This window comes from Acomys minous (assembly GCF_964271855.1).
Source record: "Acomys minous genome assembly, chromosome: 7".
In the NCBI taxonomy this organism is placed as follows: Eukaryota; Metazoa; Chordata; class Mammalia; order Rodentia; family Muridae; genus Acomys; species Acomys minous.
In genome coordinates this window covers 81,720,404-81,736,720 of record NC_140488.1, presented here as the reverse complement: position 1 = coordinate 81,736,720, position 16,317 = coordinate 81,720,404, and the positions used below count along the sequence as shown (strand labels likewise).

Sequence of the window (16,317 nt, the reverse complement as noted above, 5' to 3'; positions counted from 1 at the left end):
TCAATCTCAAACTTTCAAGCCCAATTCATAACTTAGGAAACATGTTTTTCACTTGTGTGAACCTGACAACTTCCCAATACTTAAGGACTACTTTATTTCTAATGAAGTAGGAATATTTTTACACGCTATTTGATGTGTACTTGAAATAAATCCATTTTAATATCTGCACAATTCTGGGAAACAACCAACAATCCACAATATCATACACGGATAAAATAAACACTCAATGTTGAACACAGCCAGTAAGTCAGTTTCTGCTCTGCTCACATGAAAAAGCACACCATGAGAAAGACCCGAATTCAGTTCCTAGCACTCACGTAAGAGCTCACAACTACCAGTAATTCCAGTTCTGTGACCTGACGTCCTTTGAACTCTTAGAGTTCCTTCATGCATGTGATGCACACATATACACTCAGACACAAACAGTAAATGAATAAATAAAAACTGTAAGATGCACAGCTCTTATTAACACCCCCACACATGAAGTATTAACCTTTATTGCTAATAGTAATCTCACCATAAGATGATAGCTATTGAAGTTCAGTAACTGATACTAGAGATGTGATACTATTATTTTACTTCTGTCTGTTTGGAAAATTTGATAATAAAACAAGTTTAAAAAAATGAATTTATTTCCTGGCCAATGCAGAGCCCAGTCCCCTTTGCTGGAAATGGTGGTACCTTTGAGGAGGCAGAGGCAAATGGATCTCTAGGAATTCGAAGCCAGCCTGGTTTACATAAAAAGTTCCAGGACAGCCTTAAGTATATAGTGAGACCCTATCTTAAATACGAACAAAACCAAAATAAACAGTATTAATGTAGACACCACGATGGCACTATATTCTTGACTAATGTTCTTCTTACACACTGTAATATGAGATAGGAGTGTGAGGACACGAGCCTTGTTCTTTTAAACTTGTCGCTGGACTCTCCTGTTGTGGACAGCCACGTTAGGAGAAAAGTGGCCAGAGAGACTGTATACAGAATACAAGTAAATCTAACTAAAAGAAGAATAAAGGAATATCTCATTCATGTAAAACTCTGGAAATTAAAACCACTTGGCAAACCACTCTATAGATGCAAACATATGCACACTGCATTATTTATAGTGAAGAGGTAGTGTTAAGGCACAGGCAGCCCCAGGTATGATATAAAGGTCTCCTTTTCTGAAATTAAAGACATGATGGTCAAGGTATAGAAACAAAAATTTAATCTAAGAAAGAATGTAAATCCTAAATAGGTACCTAGAAAACATCTCCAAAAATCAAATAAAAACAAATTAAGCTCACTGTGAAAGGTTCATATCCACTATGGTAACAATGCTTTATTTGAAAAATCATCACCCCTACAAAGAGACAGTTACTATTAACTGACACCACATTTTCATAAAACAATTTTCCTAGATCCATTCAGATAGGCTTCTCTTTTGACACAAATGTTTTATTTCATGGATTGTACAATAAGAAAGTAATTCAGCTGAAAGCAAAATGGCAAGTGAACAAAGATGTCCAATGCAGTTATTTATAATTTTAAAATTTAATAATCAACAATAAAACAATTAAATACAGATGCCAGAAAAATAGATGATTAATGTATTGACTTACTTTGTTTATGGGCACTGGGGAATCAAATCTAGGGCCTTGCACATATAATTTTTCCAGTAATACAAAACTATGATTTTGTAGGTGATGTAGATAAACAGAAGGCAGGCATAATAGCACTCACCTGAAATCCTGGCACCTTGAGAGCAGAGGGGGAGAATCAGGGGTCCAAGGCCAGCCTCATGTACACATAAAAGTCCAAAACTAGCCTGAGATACGTAAGTCCCTGCTCTGTCTCAAACACAGGTTTCTAAATAACGGATAAAGGAATTCTAACACTATAATTTTTTTCAAATGTATGGTAATATGAAAAATGACAATTATTACATTAACACACAAGTAGTATGATTGAGTTTTTAATCTAAAAGCTTGTACTTAATATCTTCATCAGATTCTTTTTCTTTTCTTTTCTTTTTTTTTTTTTTTGGTATGTGCTCTGACAAAGAAACCTATCACAAAATGGGTAAGGTGGTATTTGAAAATTATCTTCTGAATATGTAAAGATACTTGTTTTAAATAGGAAGAAAACTTATCAACCTACCATCTTGTTTATTACATACTACTTTGGAAATCAAAATTTTGTTTTTCAAATTAAGTAAGAAAAACTATCCCTACCCATAATGTTAAGATTTGTTTTTGTTTTAAGATGCATGGGTGCTTTAGATATGCAGAATGGTTATCACTACCCTAACTCAAACTAAAGCTGTACCCAAAAGCCTTGTGATTACAGATACCCTAAGTGAAGTAACATACACATACATATTTTGGGGTGGGAGCAGCAGGAGAGAGGCAAGGGGGCAGGGGAGAGAAGGTAGGAGGGAGGAAAAAAAGGAAAGGTGGAGGGGAAAGGGAAAATACGTGAAAATATAAGAATGAATATGAATGAACATATCTATGTTGTCAAACAACTACAGGACTATGCAAAGGGAAACATTCTCTGTCCCCTGACACATAAGCTAAATCACTCTGTAAGACATCAGGAAGTAAAAAGGCGAGAGAGGGCATCTGTGGCAGCCATGGCAGTACCTGTGGCTGAAGAGCTATGCTAATGCTCAATCTGTGAGGCAGTTGTTAAGCAGCCTTCACCACCAGCTAGAGTTTATTTAAATTGCAAGGATGAGGTGGTTCTTCAACTATCTGAAGGAGGAGGAAAACACACCACAGCAGCTGGGCTCAGCAATAAATGCTACATTTACCTTGTTAATTTCAAACTGGCTCACTGGGACACTGCCATTTAGCACATTTTCTCCAATTTCTATTAACCTCTTCTGAATGTTTTCCACAATGGTGTCCCGGCTTTGATCAGAAAGAATCTGGCCAATGACAAAGCTGTATAAAGAAAAAAATATGATTTTTAATATCATATATGTCATTACAAAGACAAGACCAACATGTCACCAGATTGGCATGTGGACAAGAGCTATGGTAAGAGCTAATATGAGGCTTAGTGCCTAAAAGGCAATTTAGATTTTACTTTATGTTTATGAGTGTTTTGTCCACATGTGTGTCTGCATATCAAATGTGTGCCTGGTATGGGCAGAAGTCAGAAGGTATAGGGTTCCCTGAAACTGGACTTAAGGATAGTTGGTGCTGGAAATCAAACTCAGGTCTTCTGTTAGAGCAACAAGTGTTCTTAACCACTAAAAGATACCTTCCCAGTCCCCACTGTCTTGTTTTGTTTGAAAATATTAACTTACCACAACATTACTAACCTAGGAAGTCTAAGTCTGCCATTTCATTTATTTATGAGACAGGTATTTCTTTTTTTTTTTACTTTAATTTTAAGTTTATTTTGTTTTTTTGCATTAACACCTACTGTTTTTTCTTGAAGTATTCTTTTTTAAAATTAATTTATTCTTGTTATATCTCAATGGTTATGCCATCCCTTATATCCTCCCATTTTCCCCTTATTCCCCTCCCCTATGACTGTGCCTGAGGGGGACCTTCTCCTCCTTTATATGCTCATAGGGTATCAAGTCTCTTCTTGGTTACCTGCTATCCTTCCTCTGAGTGCCACCAGGTCTCCCCCTCCAGGGGATGTGGTCAAATATGAAGCACTAGAGTACATGTGAAAGTCATACCCCACTCTCCACTCAACTGTGGAGAATGTCCTCTCCATTGGCTAGATCTGAGTAGGGGTTTAAAGTTTATGGCCTGCATTGTCCTTGGCTGGTGTCATAGTTTGAGCGGGACCCCTGGGCCCAAATCTGCCTATCATAATGTTCTTCTTGTAGGTTTCTAGGACCCTCTGGATCCTTCTACTTTGTTATTCTCCCATGCTTCTCTCATCTAGAATCCCAATAGGATGTCCTCCCCTCTGTCCCAGTTTCCTGGTAAGTGAAGACTTTCATGGGACATGCCCCTTGGGCTAGTATGCAGATATAAGTGAGTATACACCATTTGACTCTTTCTGCTTCTGGGTTAACTCACTCACTCTGATCATTTCTAGCTCAAACCATTTGTCCACAAATTTCGGGAATTCCTTGTTTTTAATAGCTGAGTAGTATTCCATAGTGTAAATGTACCACAGTTTCTTTATCCATTCTTCTACTGAGGGACACTTAGGCTGTTTCCATGTTCTGGCTATTATGAATAAGGCTGCTATGAACATGGTTGAGCAAAGTTTCTTGTGGTGGAGACAGGTATTTCTTTATGCAATATACAATAGGGAAAAAATGTGTGCCATCAGAGTTTATATGATTATAAAATATAGAAGCAATGATATTCTAACCCTAAGTTAAAATTTTAGAAGATAAATGCTATCTTTATTCATAAAGCAACAAGATATTACATATCTCTGGAATCCAGATACCATCTCTATCTAAGATGACTATTTAGCTAGGTAAGAAAAAATATAAAGCTCTTTAACTAAACTTTAAAAAGCCTATGGGGCGAGAAAATTGGCTCAACGGTTAAGGGTACTTGTTCTTCCAGAGTACCCAGGTTCAATTTTCAGCACCAGCATGACAGCTTACAACTCTAGTCTCTGGGGATCCAATGCCCTCTTCTGACAACCATGAGCACCAGACACGAACGCAGTGCATAGACATACATGCTCGCAAAACACTCATACACATAAACTAAAAATGGGAAGAAAATCCAAGATATCAAACTCTTCTTTCTTCGGCTTCCTTGTAAAAGTGTTCAATGTTCTCTAACTTCATGTGATCTCTCAAATTTTTCATATTATTCTACAAACCTTCAACAGAAAACTAAGGAAGCCAATATTTCATCCACTTCTAAGAAAATGCAGAGCAAGAGTCTGACAGCTGTTTTATAATTTGTCAGAAAAAGAATCCTGACAAAAAAAACATTTGTATAGCTTTAATTACTAATACATTTCTAACTCAGAGAAATTTACTTCTATTATGATGCATCTTTTCTTAGAAAACACAAAGCTGAAGAGAACACTCTAATCGACAGCCTATACAAAGCAGTTTCGTCTTTCAGTATATTTGGAGGCAATGAAGCATTTCAAACCACACTTCATAAAAGGCAAACCATGACCTATACTCAGATGATCAACTTTGCCCAATCAAGAGTAGTTTTGTAGAAGCAACACTTGCTCAATTTCTCAAGTTGAAAGCAGAAGAGAGATTTGGAAATAAGTAATATGTAAAATATGGAATATGTAAAAGATGGCATATAACATGTCTAAGCATTAATTTTTCAAATGGGTTCTTCATACATTAATGTGACCACAAACAAAAAAATATATTTGTATCATAATCTTTAAGTTTCAAGGACAGTGGGTCTTGTATTACTTTGAAGGTACACACAGTATTTTAGATATAATTCTGGAATTAATCTGAGATTAGTAAGAATCTTTATATACAAGCAATATATGGAAATAAAGTCTCATTCCATGGTCTGCTTTTAATCACACATTTTAAGCTACGTAACAGGAAAATTATAAAAATTACATTTATAATTAGGACCTAGGGATTCAGGATACAACAGTTTCAAAAGGGGGAATTAAAAAGTATCAACAAAAATCAACTCTCTAAGGATCCAGGTATAAAGAACTACTCTCACTATGAGATATTATCTTACAGCTAGTATTTCTTACTGTACAAATTTAGCTTTATCTAACTTTTAATCTCGCTGTAAAATTATATAAATAATATGCAATAATAACAATAACAACAAAGAATGAAGTTGTATCCTTAATCTTGGCAGACACACAGGCATTTTCCATAGCACTTAGATTTTTTTTTAAACAAAAATCTGAAGAACAATTAAAACAAAATTAAAAGGCAAACTCACTTTCCGGTGTCCTTGGCAAGATCACACCAGTCTCTTCTAACTATATCTAATCCTTTCAGCTCCTGCTTGGTAATGTAATTCCCATCTGAGGTTGGCTCAACAACCAGAGCAGCATATTTCTTTTTCTTCAGCAATAGCAGAGACTTGAAAACACCATCAATATCTATTTCAAGCAGTTTGTACAATTTATTCACTTCACTTTTTACCTGTGAAAATTTCAAATATTATTGTCAGATCCTCAGGCACTGAACATGGAAAAAATGAACAAGGAAAAGATGATTAAGTTTCCAAAAGTTAACCTCAACAAAACTTGAAAGCACGTATAATTAAAATTTATTGTTTAACTTACATAACATGGAATTACTTAGGGTACAATTTAAAGACATAGAAAAACAGAACAAAATCAAGTCCTAACATCACTTTCCAGTATTTACTGGGAAGACTTTAAGTCAGAATATCACAGAGCTATTGGCCCATAAATGTTTACTGTAGCACTATTAATAATAACTTAGTTATGAAATGAGCCCAGGTGTCCATCAACAGAGGAACAGATAAAAACATTTAGTATACCCATACATGACAGATTTTTTTTCTAGGCATAAAGAATGAAATTATAATATATGTGTAAAAATGGATGCAAATACAAATTATCATTTGTCTAGTTAAGTCAGTCTTAGAAAAAACAATTATTGCATGTCTTCTCTCATTTGAAGATTCAAGATTCTTACAAATAAAAAAATCGTATGACAAAAAGTAGAAACAAGTGTCTAAGAGAACAAAGAAGATTAACTCATATTTGGGTGGTATGAAGCTATGAGGAATATGCCCAAACTACATTATAAACATGTATGACAATGTCTGTATAAAAGTCAGAACTATGTACACTGAATATATACCAATAAAAATAAAATAAAGATCTCAACAACTTGGGAAGCCAAGGCAGGATGATGTCAATAGTAAAGTCAATTTGGGGTGGTTACAAAGTTTAAGAAAAGCTTGGGCTACATAGAAAGATTTTTAAAAAATCAACAAAAAGACAATAACAAAAATATTATTCCATCAAAATAACAGCTAGAACTAGATCTCTTGACGCCAAGAAATAAATAACTATGGGGAATTATGGGAAGGTCTTTTTGGAGTCTAAAGACAATGCATTTGTGTTTGCATTGAAACTACTGAGTTGATTAAGAACTAGATAGTTAAACAAGTATGTGAGCAAAAAATTACATAAAACTGTTAAATAATGTCCAAAATGTCCATTAGCACCTTCGTTATACACAAATAGCTATGTGCTGAATGAGCACAAAAGGCCTGGCCTATGTACAAGTGAAGAGTACAGTTCAAACTGCACACTTTCCAAGAAGGAAAAAAATGGCAATTTGTGAGGTATTCCCAATTTTAGAATACTGGGACAAAATCTAACAAGTGCTCAAGATATACTTGTCAAGTGTGGATCACCATTCAGAGGCTACCAGTGATTGCCTCCAAATGTTCTTTTCTATTTTCTAGTATATTTTAAGTACTCTTATAAAATTAAACGTGTGAGTGCAGATGTATGTGCAGATAAGTATCTATGTATGCAATATATGTGAATATTATTGGATAGACATTTTCTTGTGAGTGGCGATGTGAGAAGTTCTGATGGGACTACATTTAAATTTTTTCTAAGGAAAAATGTTATCAATTTCTTAAGGAAACCAACTGCCTTTGAATTTTGCCCTCAAAACAAATCAGAGTGTAAGAAAAATTAAAAGAATGAAAAATTTAGTGACACCAAAGTTACTATTTTCAAAAGTATACACATGTATATAACACATGAACTTACTGTGTTAAACACAGAATTCACAAAGCCAGGTACAATAAGCAATCAAATTCTCTTACCTTGTTTCCCAACTTAAAAACTTCTTCCAGATTGGTGCTATTGGTATTTATCATAATTGAATCTGTATCTCCATAAATAACTTCAAGATTCATCTAGTGAAAGCCAAAAGTATAGAAATCAGTCACAAAACCACATCGATCATTATATACAATGAAACTATAGGTTTCTAGCACTAGAGCCCAGAGGTGCTACTGAGTTTCCACAGGCCATGTTACCTACTATCTGCACTATCAGGGTGCACAATTGAGGATTAAGCCCTTCATGAACTAGAAATGCAATCAGTGCAAGATTAAGAAAACCTTCCCAGCTTTCTTCTTAAAATGCTGGAAGAATAAAACTGTCTATAGCTTCAATTTAAACAGAATATGGAATTTAATAAAAATAAGAATAAGGCTAGGAAACACAGTGTATATTTAACCATTGTGCCATGTGTTTAGTGGTCATGACAGTTTGAGAAGCAAAAATATGGATTTAAAAAATTCTTGCACAAATATTTATTAAATTCTCAAGCAGTATTTAGTAGAATATGAAGAGTGCCAAAAAAAAATCAATCATAACAAACAACGCTGGAGCACATAAGTATAAAGGCATGGAAATAAACTCTAATTAGCACCGTTACTAATTTGCCTGAAACATACAGGCTTCAAGCAGGGGCTAGATCATATCAGTGTTGATACAAGAAAAAAGCTGTAATCCATTAGGAGGAATTATAAATGTAAACTAGACATCCTAAAAACCAATTCTCGTATGTTTTAGTTACAATTTTCCTTGAAAACAAAAAATGTCATCTGGTATGATATTTAAGAGTTGTTTTAGAATGAAAATGTTCAGCGTTACCTTCTGTACCATCTCTTTCGTTTGCATCAAAATCTAAATAAAACAAAGGTCAACATTAATGTTACACAATTACAAAGGCACATGAGATTTCCAACTTCCGAGCATCATTAAAGCTCTTGAACACATCACAACAACCACTCTCAAATAAAAATAACACCAATATAATCTACATTTGTCTCTACTATGCTTAGTAGAGACATGCAAGCTGATAAATGATCTGTATTTTTACATCTTTCATACACACTTATTCTCAGTACTAATATTTTAATATTTTAATAGAATTGCATGACTAAAAAAAAGCTTTATAGGACTTAAAATACAGCAATTCATACCCATATTCAGAATATTAAAAGTTGTAAAATTGTTTAAATTTTTTTCTAGACTAAATTCCTTGAAGGTGACTATATGGCCTGGAGTTAGCATAGTGCCCAATAGGACAATAGATTTCAATGAACAGTAAATGAAAACAAACATATAGATAATTATGAATGGGTCTGCTCCCAGGCCCACATGGCTACAGGCTATAAAACATAAAATTATGTGCACACAGGCAAAAGTAGATATAAATTACCCTGGACCCTGTCAAAGCATCATATTTAATATGTAAAGGACTAGGAAGAAATAATAATATGATTTATTGAGAACAGAGGCACAGGCAAAAAGATATTAAACCATGACAAGATACTATGCTCAGAGTACTTCCTGCATTCTGTAATTTATTTCTTCAGGATCTCGAAGAGGTAACTATTAATATCCCTATTTGATACCTCTAAATGACAAAGTGATTTCTTTCTCTCTCCTAGTCACAGCAAAACAAGGGTACAAAACTAGGTACTCTGGCTCCAGGACAGAAGTCTTAATCACTCCATACTGTTGCTATTCCACTCATTCTTCGTGCATCTAAATCAGAAGTCTCTTTTCCAGTGAGCCAGATAGAAGGATGCCTTCATTCGTGGTTTTCCCCCTTCTACCATGTCAGCTATCTTAAATCTCAAGGTTCTTGTCCATAGTACAGAGACAAGGAGTACAAAGACAAGTGTGCTTGTCTGTGGAGCATCCTATACATCTATTCATCACTGCCTATCTTCATTGCTCACTATCTTTCTCACAGTTGCCCAACTTTGTTCAGATCTCCAAAAGTTCTTAGTGGTATCCATGCCTTGGAGGACATGGCGAATTATTTTAGTTTTGGTTATGAGCCTAATCTTTAAGGGCTGAGCCATCTTTCCAGCTCAGGTCATGGTGAATTCTGATAACACTAAGCCAGTAACTTTTATGTGGGCTATATAGTGGAATTATGTATATGAGGATCTTTAAATACCTAAAGTAGTGACAACCAGAAATGTCTCCAGAGCTCGTTCCTGGTGTAAAACTCTCCCCAAACAAACACACACCCCACCTCCAGCCCTACCATCCAATACCTGGCCCAGAATACTTTTGACCAAAATCTTCTTTGTTGTTGTTTGGTTTTTTTGTTTGTTTTCATTTTTTGTTTGTTTTGTTTTTTCTCTGTGTAGCTTGGTTATCTTGGAACTCACTTAAAAGACTAGGCTGGCCTTGAATACACAGAGATCTGCCTGCCTCTGCTTCCCGAGTGCTGGGATTATAGGTGTGTGCCACCACGTCCAGCTTTTGACCAAAGTTTTAAAAAAGAGCTCCCGAGATGATTCTTAGGAATGGTAGAAGGAAAAACATTGTGATTCCATTCTGGCAACATTACCAATTTAGACATGCTCATATGACAAATTTACCTTGGCCAATCAAAGGTAAGGAGAATGCCTCTAGGAAACTTCTGCAAAAGGCTTTTGTTTCTCATGAGAATTAGAAGAAAACCAGCCTCACAGATTGAGGGTGAGCAACAACAGAAACTGTGGTGGTCATGAAGGAACATGCTGGAAGGTTCAAACTAACACTCTGAGAAAGCACCCGGCTCCCGGGGTTATGTAGTTACTGCTGAATAATAGCTGTAAAGTAACTTTTCTTAGGCTTACCAACTTAATGAATCAGGACACATCTCCTAAAATGTTCAAGCTGGAATTCTACAGCTACATCTAAACCCCAGCTCTCCCTGTACAGCTGTTATTTCCTTGAGAAAACCTCTAGCTGGACATGAAAAACTTGACAGTCTTTGACCAGGTACCAAATTACAGGTTCATCTTTTCTTGCCTTCACCCACACAGTGGCATTTCTTCCATAGTCCTCTGATTATGATTATAATTTACAAAGTTTAGCACAGACCAAACTTTACTCCATAAAGACTGAGCTGACTGCCCCAGTCTAGAATAATCTCATTGACCTGTACTTGCTCTGTTTCTCTAGTAACTGAATGATGCATTGCATCAATGACTGTTATCCTCCACCCAAATAGACCACTAGCTTCTGGAGGCCCAAGGAACACACCTGCAGACCTTAGATATGGCAAGCAAGCAAATCTGTGTGGCAAGTGACTGGCACATCCCACAGTAATCTCAATTGTTTTTCTAATAGACAATAAAGTTAAGTTATGGGACAATGCAATGTAGAAAAATGCCCAACAATTTTGGGGGGCAAGGGAGATAATGAGATTGGCCCAAATTAAGTTAACCACAGAGAGGATGAACTTCTTATCAAAGGTTCATCTCCACCTCCTTACGTGACTCAGCTACTCTCATCACAGTGATCACTCTATAAGCCCCCTAGGTAACCAAGGTAACTGGTACCTGCAAATGAAGTAGCCCAGGAGTCAATTTGTCCATTTTTCACTACATATTCAGTATCCAATTTCTGTTCCTCTTCTCTTACAATGTTTAACAAATCTATGCTGTTATCCCTGAGCACGACCTGGCAACTTTCGTCACTCACTTCCACTATAATCTGCCACAGATTCAACTATTTCCAAGCCTGATCTGAAGGCTGCTAGCAAAACTACCCTCCCCTCTTCTGGTGGCATAAACCTTTGAGTGGTTTGGGTGTTGTTGTTGTTGTTGCTGCTGCTGCTGCTGCTGTCAAGACTGTGATACAAACTGCTTTTGTCACCTAATACTTTCATTTTAGAGATGATTCTAAAACCATACATAAACTACCTACTTATTCTAATGACTATCTAATAGTCTATTATAGGAAGAGATCATCATATGTTCGATTAATGTTCTATTCATAAACATAGGTTATTTCTAATCTTTGCGATTATAAACCATATTTCAATTCCTCCAAGTGAACTTATTGGGTTAATGGTTATATTTTATCATTTAAAAGAAATACCCCACTAAACTCACTACAGAACCTATACTAAGTTTTGTGGGTAGTTTCAGTCACCATGTTCTCCAGTCTCCATATCTCATCACAGTTCTGCAACTCTTATCCAATGTTGTATGAGACAAACTGTAACCAGGCTGACCACTATCCTCTTGTGCTTCTCCACTAAGCAGCTCTACATGGTAGATACTGTGGTGACCTACATAGGCCAATGCTTACCTAAGTACAAACAAACACGATCATCCAAAGATTGCCTTAGGCTTCAGGCCTCAATTCAAACTGCTCACTGGGAAGGGCTCTGCTGTTGGATACCCAGTGACTTCCAAAACTTAGCATCTAGCAGAGGGCCTGGTACATGGGGACTACTAGTGAACAACTGGAAGGTGATGGATAAATGACCCTAAAGTGTAGGTAGTTTCACAAGGCCCATGTGACAAATGATGAAAATTAAGTTCTGGGATTTTACCTGAAGATCTAGAACTGTGTTTAACTCAGAAACAGGACTTTGGATTCATTTTCTTTTCATTGTGTCCCACAGCCTTATTACAAAAGCCAACCCATATGAATGTTCTAGAAGCTAACAATCAAAACCTGATACATTAGAGGTATTTTCTCCATTGAGGAAATGCATTTTTAAAAATAGCCACTGGTATCTAGAAAAATCAACTGGACACAAGGTACAGTGAATACAATATGACCGTTCATAAATTCACTTCAAAGTGACAAGTCTAATATTAAAGCTAGCTATTCTGACAGAAAATCATTTTATAAGCACCAGCGGCCAGCAAACAGGGCCCTAAAAGATTGCAAAATTCATTAATAAGGCAGTCTGCAGCTATCTGATTTCACAGCAACACCTGCATATTTAGCTACTCATTACCAATTGGATGATGGAATTTTTTCAAGCACATTTCAAAAATCTGCCAACTTCAAGTGTAAAAAAATAAACTTTGTGGTTAATTTTTCCCTTAACAAAGTACAGCTGTTGAGAATAATTGTTCAAGATCTTACCCTGTAATGTCAACTGCAGCAGAACAAAGAGTATTTAATTAGCAAATCTATCCAGTAATTCAACACCTATTATATAAAATGCCTTCGTGATTTTATTCAGGATAATTTGCTAAGAGGGTTATTACTGACATTCAGATGGAATTTAAAATTCCTACGCAAGTCGAGTCATAATAGCAGTAATGATCTCCCCAATCAGGAGATTCGGTGTCACACAAGGCTCTCTTGCAATGCAGCAGCCGATTTCCTGACTTCTTAATTCCTGGGCTCAGCTCAGTGAGAGCCCTTCATGCCGATATTTCAGTCAGCAATACATCTTTAATGGGACTCTATTAAAATAACTAGAACAAAAATGACTTTTTTTTTGGTTAAAAAGAATGACAGCACTGCCATCATATCAATCATTGCAGGCTTTGCAGAACAGTGTGGTTAGGGGGGAAGAGGAGGGGGAAACAGGAAAGGAGTGGGGGTGGGGAAAGCAATAATTAAAATAATATCAAAAGGTATTTTAACCCCAAACTGAGCCTCTATGGCAAGAGAAAGGTGATACAACTAAAATGAAACTTAAAATAAAAAATTGGTTTTTAAAGGAAAATAGTTTGTTCTGCAATACACTTACAATATGCAGTTTATTAAACAGAAAGTACAAGTTTTCCACACAAAGGTTAACAGTAACAGCCACCTAAGTCTACTATTGACCTGTGTATTTGTATGTTCTCCTAACAAACCAAGCAGGACACTGGATATTTATTTATATTTTCTCTCAAAAGAATATTGTTGTGTTGCAAAGCATTCAAAAGTTATGAAATATTTTTAGATGTTGTTACAGATTAATAGTGTTTACTAATACTAAATAAATGAGAGCATTGGTTTTTCACGGTTAAAAAAAAGTTCTAGTTTTAAGGTCCTACCCCCAAAGTTATGTCTACAATAATAATACCTACTAACAAGAAAGCCACTTCAATGTATCATCTATGTGTCAAACATAAGGAAAGTTCCACACACTAATGAAGTATTGTAGAAGGTCAAATTCCACACAATGCATAAGGAGAATGACTACTGAAATCTCAAAGGCTACTAATGATGCAGAATTAGAAATAACTGGAAAAATTTTAAACATTAGCATAACAGAGGCAGAAAAATGAAGGATTTTGAATGATAGGAAAGAAAAAGAAGAAATATAAATATTATGATATTTGGTAATCCAGCCATCATTTAAGTGCTTTCAAGTCTAAATTTCAGCAATTTCCAAGCAAGACCCAGTGTTACAGAGTTTTCCCACTTGAAGAACATTTATTTTAAAGATGTTATTAGGTCGCTTTTTTCTCTCCATTTTTATTCTCAGTTTTTACATATGTCTTCTCCATAAAATATTCAAAAATTAGGGGCTGAGCTTAATAAGCATTCTGTTTTCTGTATTTAACAATGACTGCTTTTATTATAGTAGGTTGTTTACTGATATTAATATTAATTTTATTCTCTCTAAAACTGAAGTGTTCTTAGTACCTAGTTCCCTGAGCTGGACAGGAGTAAAGAGAACTACATGCCAAGAATGTGCTTTGTAAAGATATAATATTATACAAATACTAACTTTTTAAAAAAGTGAGATGTCAAAAACCTGAGTCCTGGTCTAAACTGCCAATTACTAGCTACGTCTCTGGGTCCTCATTGTTGATTAAATATATATATATATATCCAACAACAACAACACTGACTACAAGGATAGATTTCCATATTCTAGGTTACCATTGAAGACTATTAATTATAAAATAACTAAAACTGTTAGTGCTCACCAACTGTCTACATAGAGTTATAGCTACAGTATAAGTGGGTGGCTGACTGTATCTGCAGTACCCAGAAACACCCAATACTTTCTGTTATCTTTTCTACTTCCAGCAAGTGCACATACACATCTACAAATACACCACAGTTTCTCAGCCTCAGAACCATTTATAATTTAGGCCAGGTAATTCTTTGTCATGAGGGGCTACCTTACAAGACATACACTAAAGATGTTTAGCAGACAAAGGGTGAATGTCCTTTCAAAATTCAATCAACCTGTATGTCCCCCGATACTAGACTATATCTTGGCAATGTGGGGCTTCCTCTGTATTTCTATACTATTCCTTCAGACCCTCACCAGTCAATCTATCTCTAGCATCAGTACCTTCTAAGTCAGTTTCAACACTCTGCCAATATTCATTCTAAACCATACTTCCGTGAAATGAAATCCAAGATCCCTCGCTTGATCCTAAGATTCAAGATTTACTTGAGGCCTTATCTTCTAATGTTTCCCATATTTGTTCTTCACCAGTCCTTCTCCACATATTTTAGGGTCATTAAACATAGTATGTTTGGTGCCTCCTTAGTGGAACAGGTACCATATCAGTCTTTAAACATACCATGGCCTTTTATATTCTTTTGTTTTGTTTTGTTTTGTTTTGTTTTGTTTTGTTTTGTTTTTAAAGACAAGGTCTTATTATATAGCTCAGACTAGACGGGAACTCACTTTGCAGACTGGCCTCAAAACTCAGAGATCTCCTTGCCTCTACCTCCCAAGTGGGTGGCATTAACCTGGCTCATGTTCTGTTTTTCCTTCTGTGCTTTTCACATGCAGTTTCCCCACAGTGATTAAAACCATGCCATGGCTAATTCTGTGTCAGCTGGGTTACACCAAGATATCCAAAGATTTGGTCAAACATTAATCTAGATGTCACTGAAAGTGTTTTTCAACAGGATTAAGACCCATTGAATTTGTGTGAAGCAGACTTCCACCATATCGAATTAGTTGAAGGCCTCATGATAAGGACTGTGGCTCTTTCCAAAGAAGAGATTCCAGCTGCGGACTGCCTTCTAATATCAATCACAGCATCACACTTTCTGGCTTGCCCACCTGCTCCACAAATTTTATACTTGTAGGTTTCTCAGATTGCATTAGCAAATTCTTACGTATGTACCCTCCCTACAACTCAAAACCCTACTTCTTACTGGTTCACTTTCTCTGAAGAATGTTAACACAGACAACCTAAGTGCAAAGCCTAATAGTGTTTGACTCAGAGCAAACAGTAACTTCTCAACTACTAAATAGAGACAGTAATTAACAATTCCTTAAAGTAGGGCATTCATTAAGCATGACATTGCATATACGTTAGTATGTACACTTTCTGAGATAGAAGTGTTTCATAAAGGTTATTATTACCTACTAACCATTTCTCTTGTAAGAAACATCTTTCTATGAGAGGTCTTCTCTTGCTTTGATAATGCAATGATACCAATGAGCATGCCAGTCCTATGTGCTCACCAACATATGAGAAGTAAAATTGAGAGGCTGTAGGTGGGATAGAGACAGAGGTCATGGCATAACTAAACCTTACACCATTCTCGGCACAGAGCAGTAATTCATTAAATAAATAATTATCTCACATTATGGTAAAAGGAGAAACGTTCTCAGTGGTCCATTTTAAAAGAACAAAGCTTATAAATCAGGAT

At 35.8% G+C, this 16,317-nt stretch overlaps 1 protein-coding gene across 5 annotated transcripts in view; it reads right to left on the bottom strand.

Moving 5' to 3' along the window:
• POLA1 (DNA polymerase alpha 1, catalytic subunit) overlaps positions 1–16,317 on the bottom strand; it is a 308,989-nt gene that overhangs the window by 177,624 nt on the left and 115,048 nt on the right. For all 5 annotated transcript variants that reach the window (XR_014780622.1, XM_084789335.1, XM_084789337.1 and 2 more), the window contains 4 exons: positions 8,587–8,619; positions 7,749–7,841; positions 5,868–6,073; positions 2,798–2,930 (listed from right to left, as the gene is read on the bottom strand). Coding sequence is in view for 4 of the 5 variants with exons in the window: in XM_084789335.1 (XP_084645461.1) it covers positions 2,798–2,930; positions 5,868–6,073; positions 7,749–7,841; positions 8,587–8,619 (465 nt within the window). In the remaining variant the exon portion in view is untranslated. The remainder of the gene's footprint in view (positions 1–2,797; positions 2,931–5,867; positions 6,074–7,748; positions 7,842–8,586; positions 8,620–16,317) is intronic.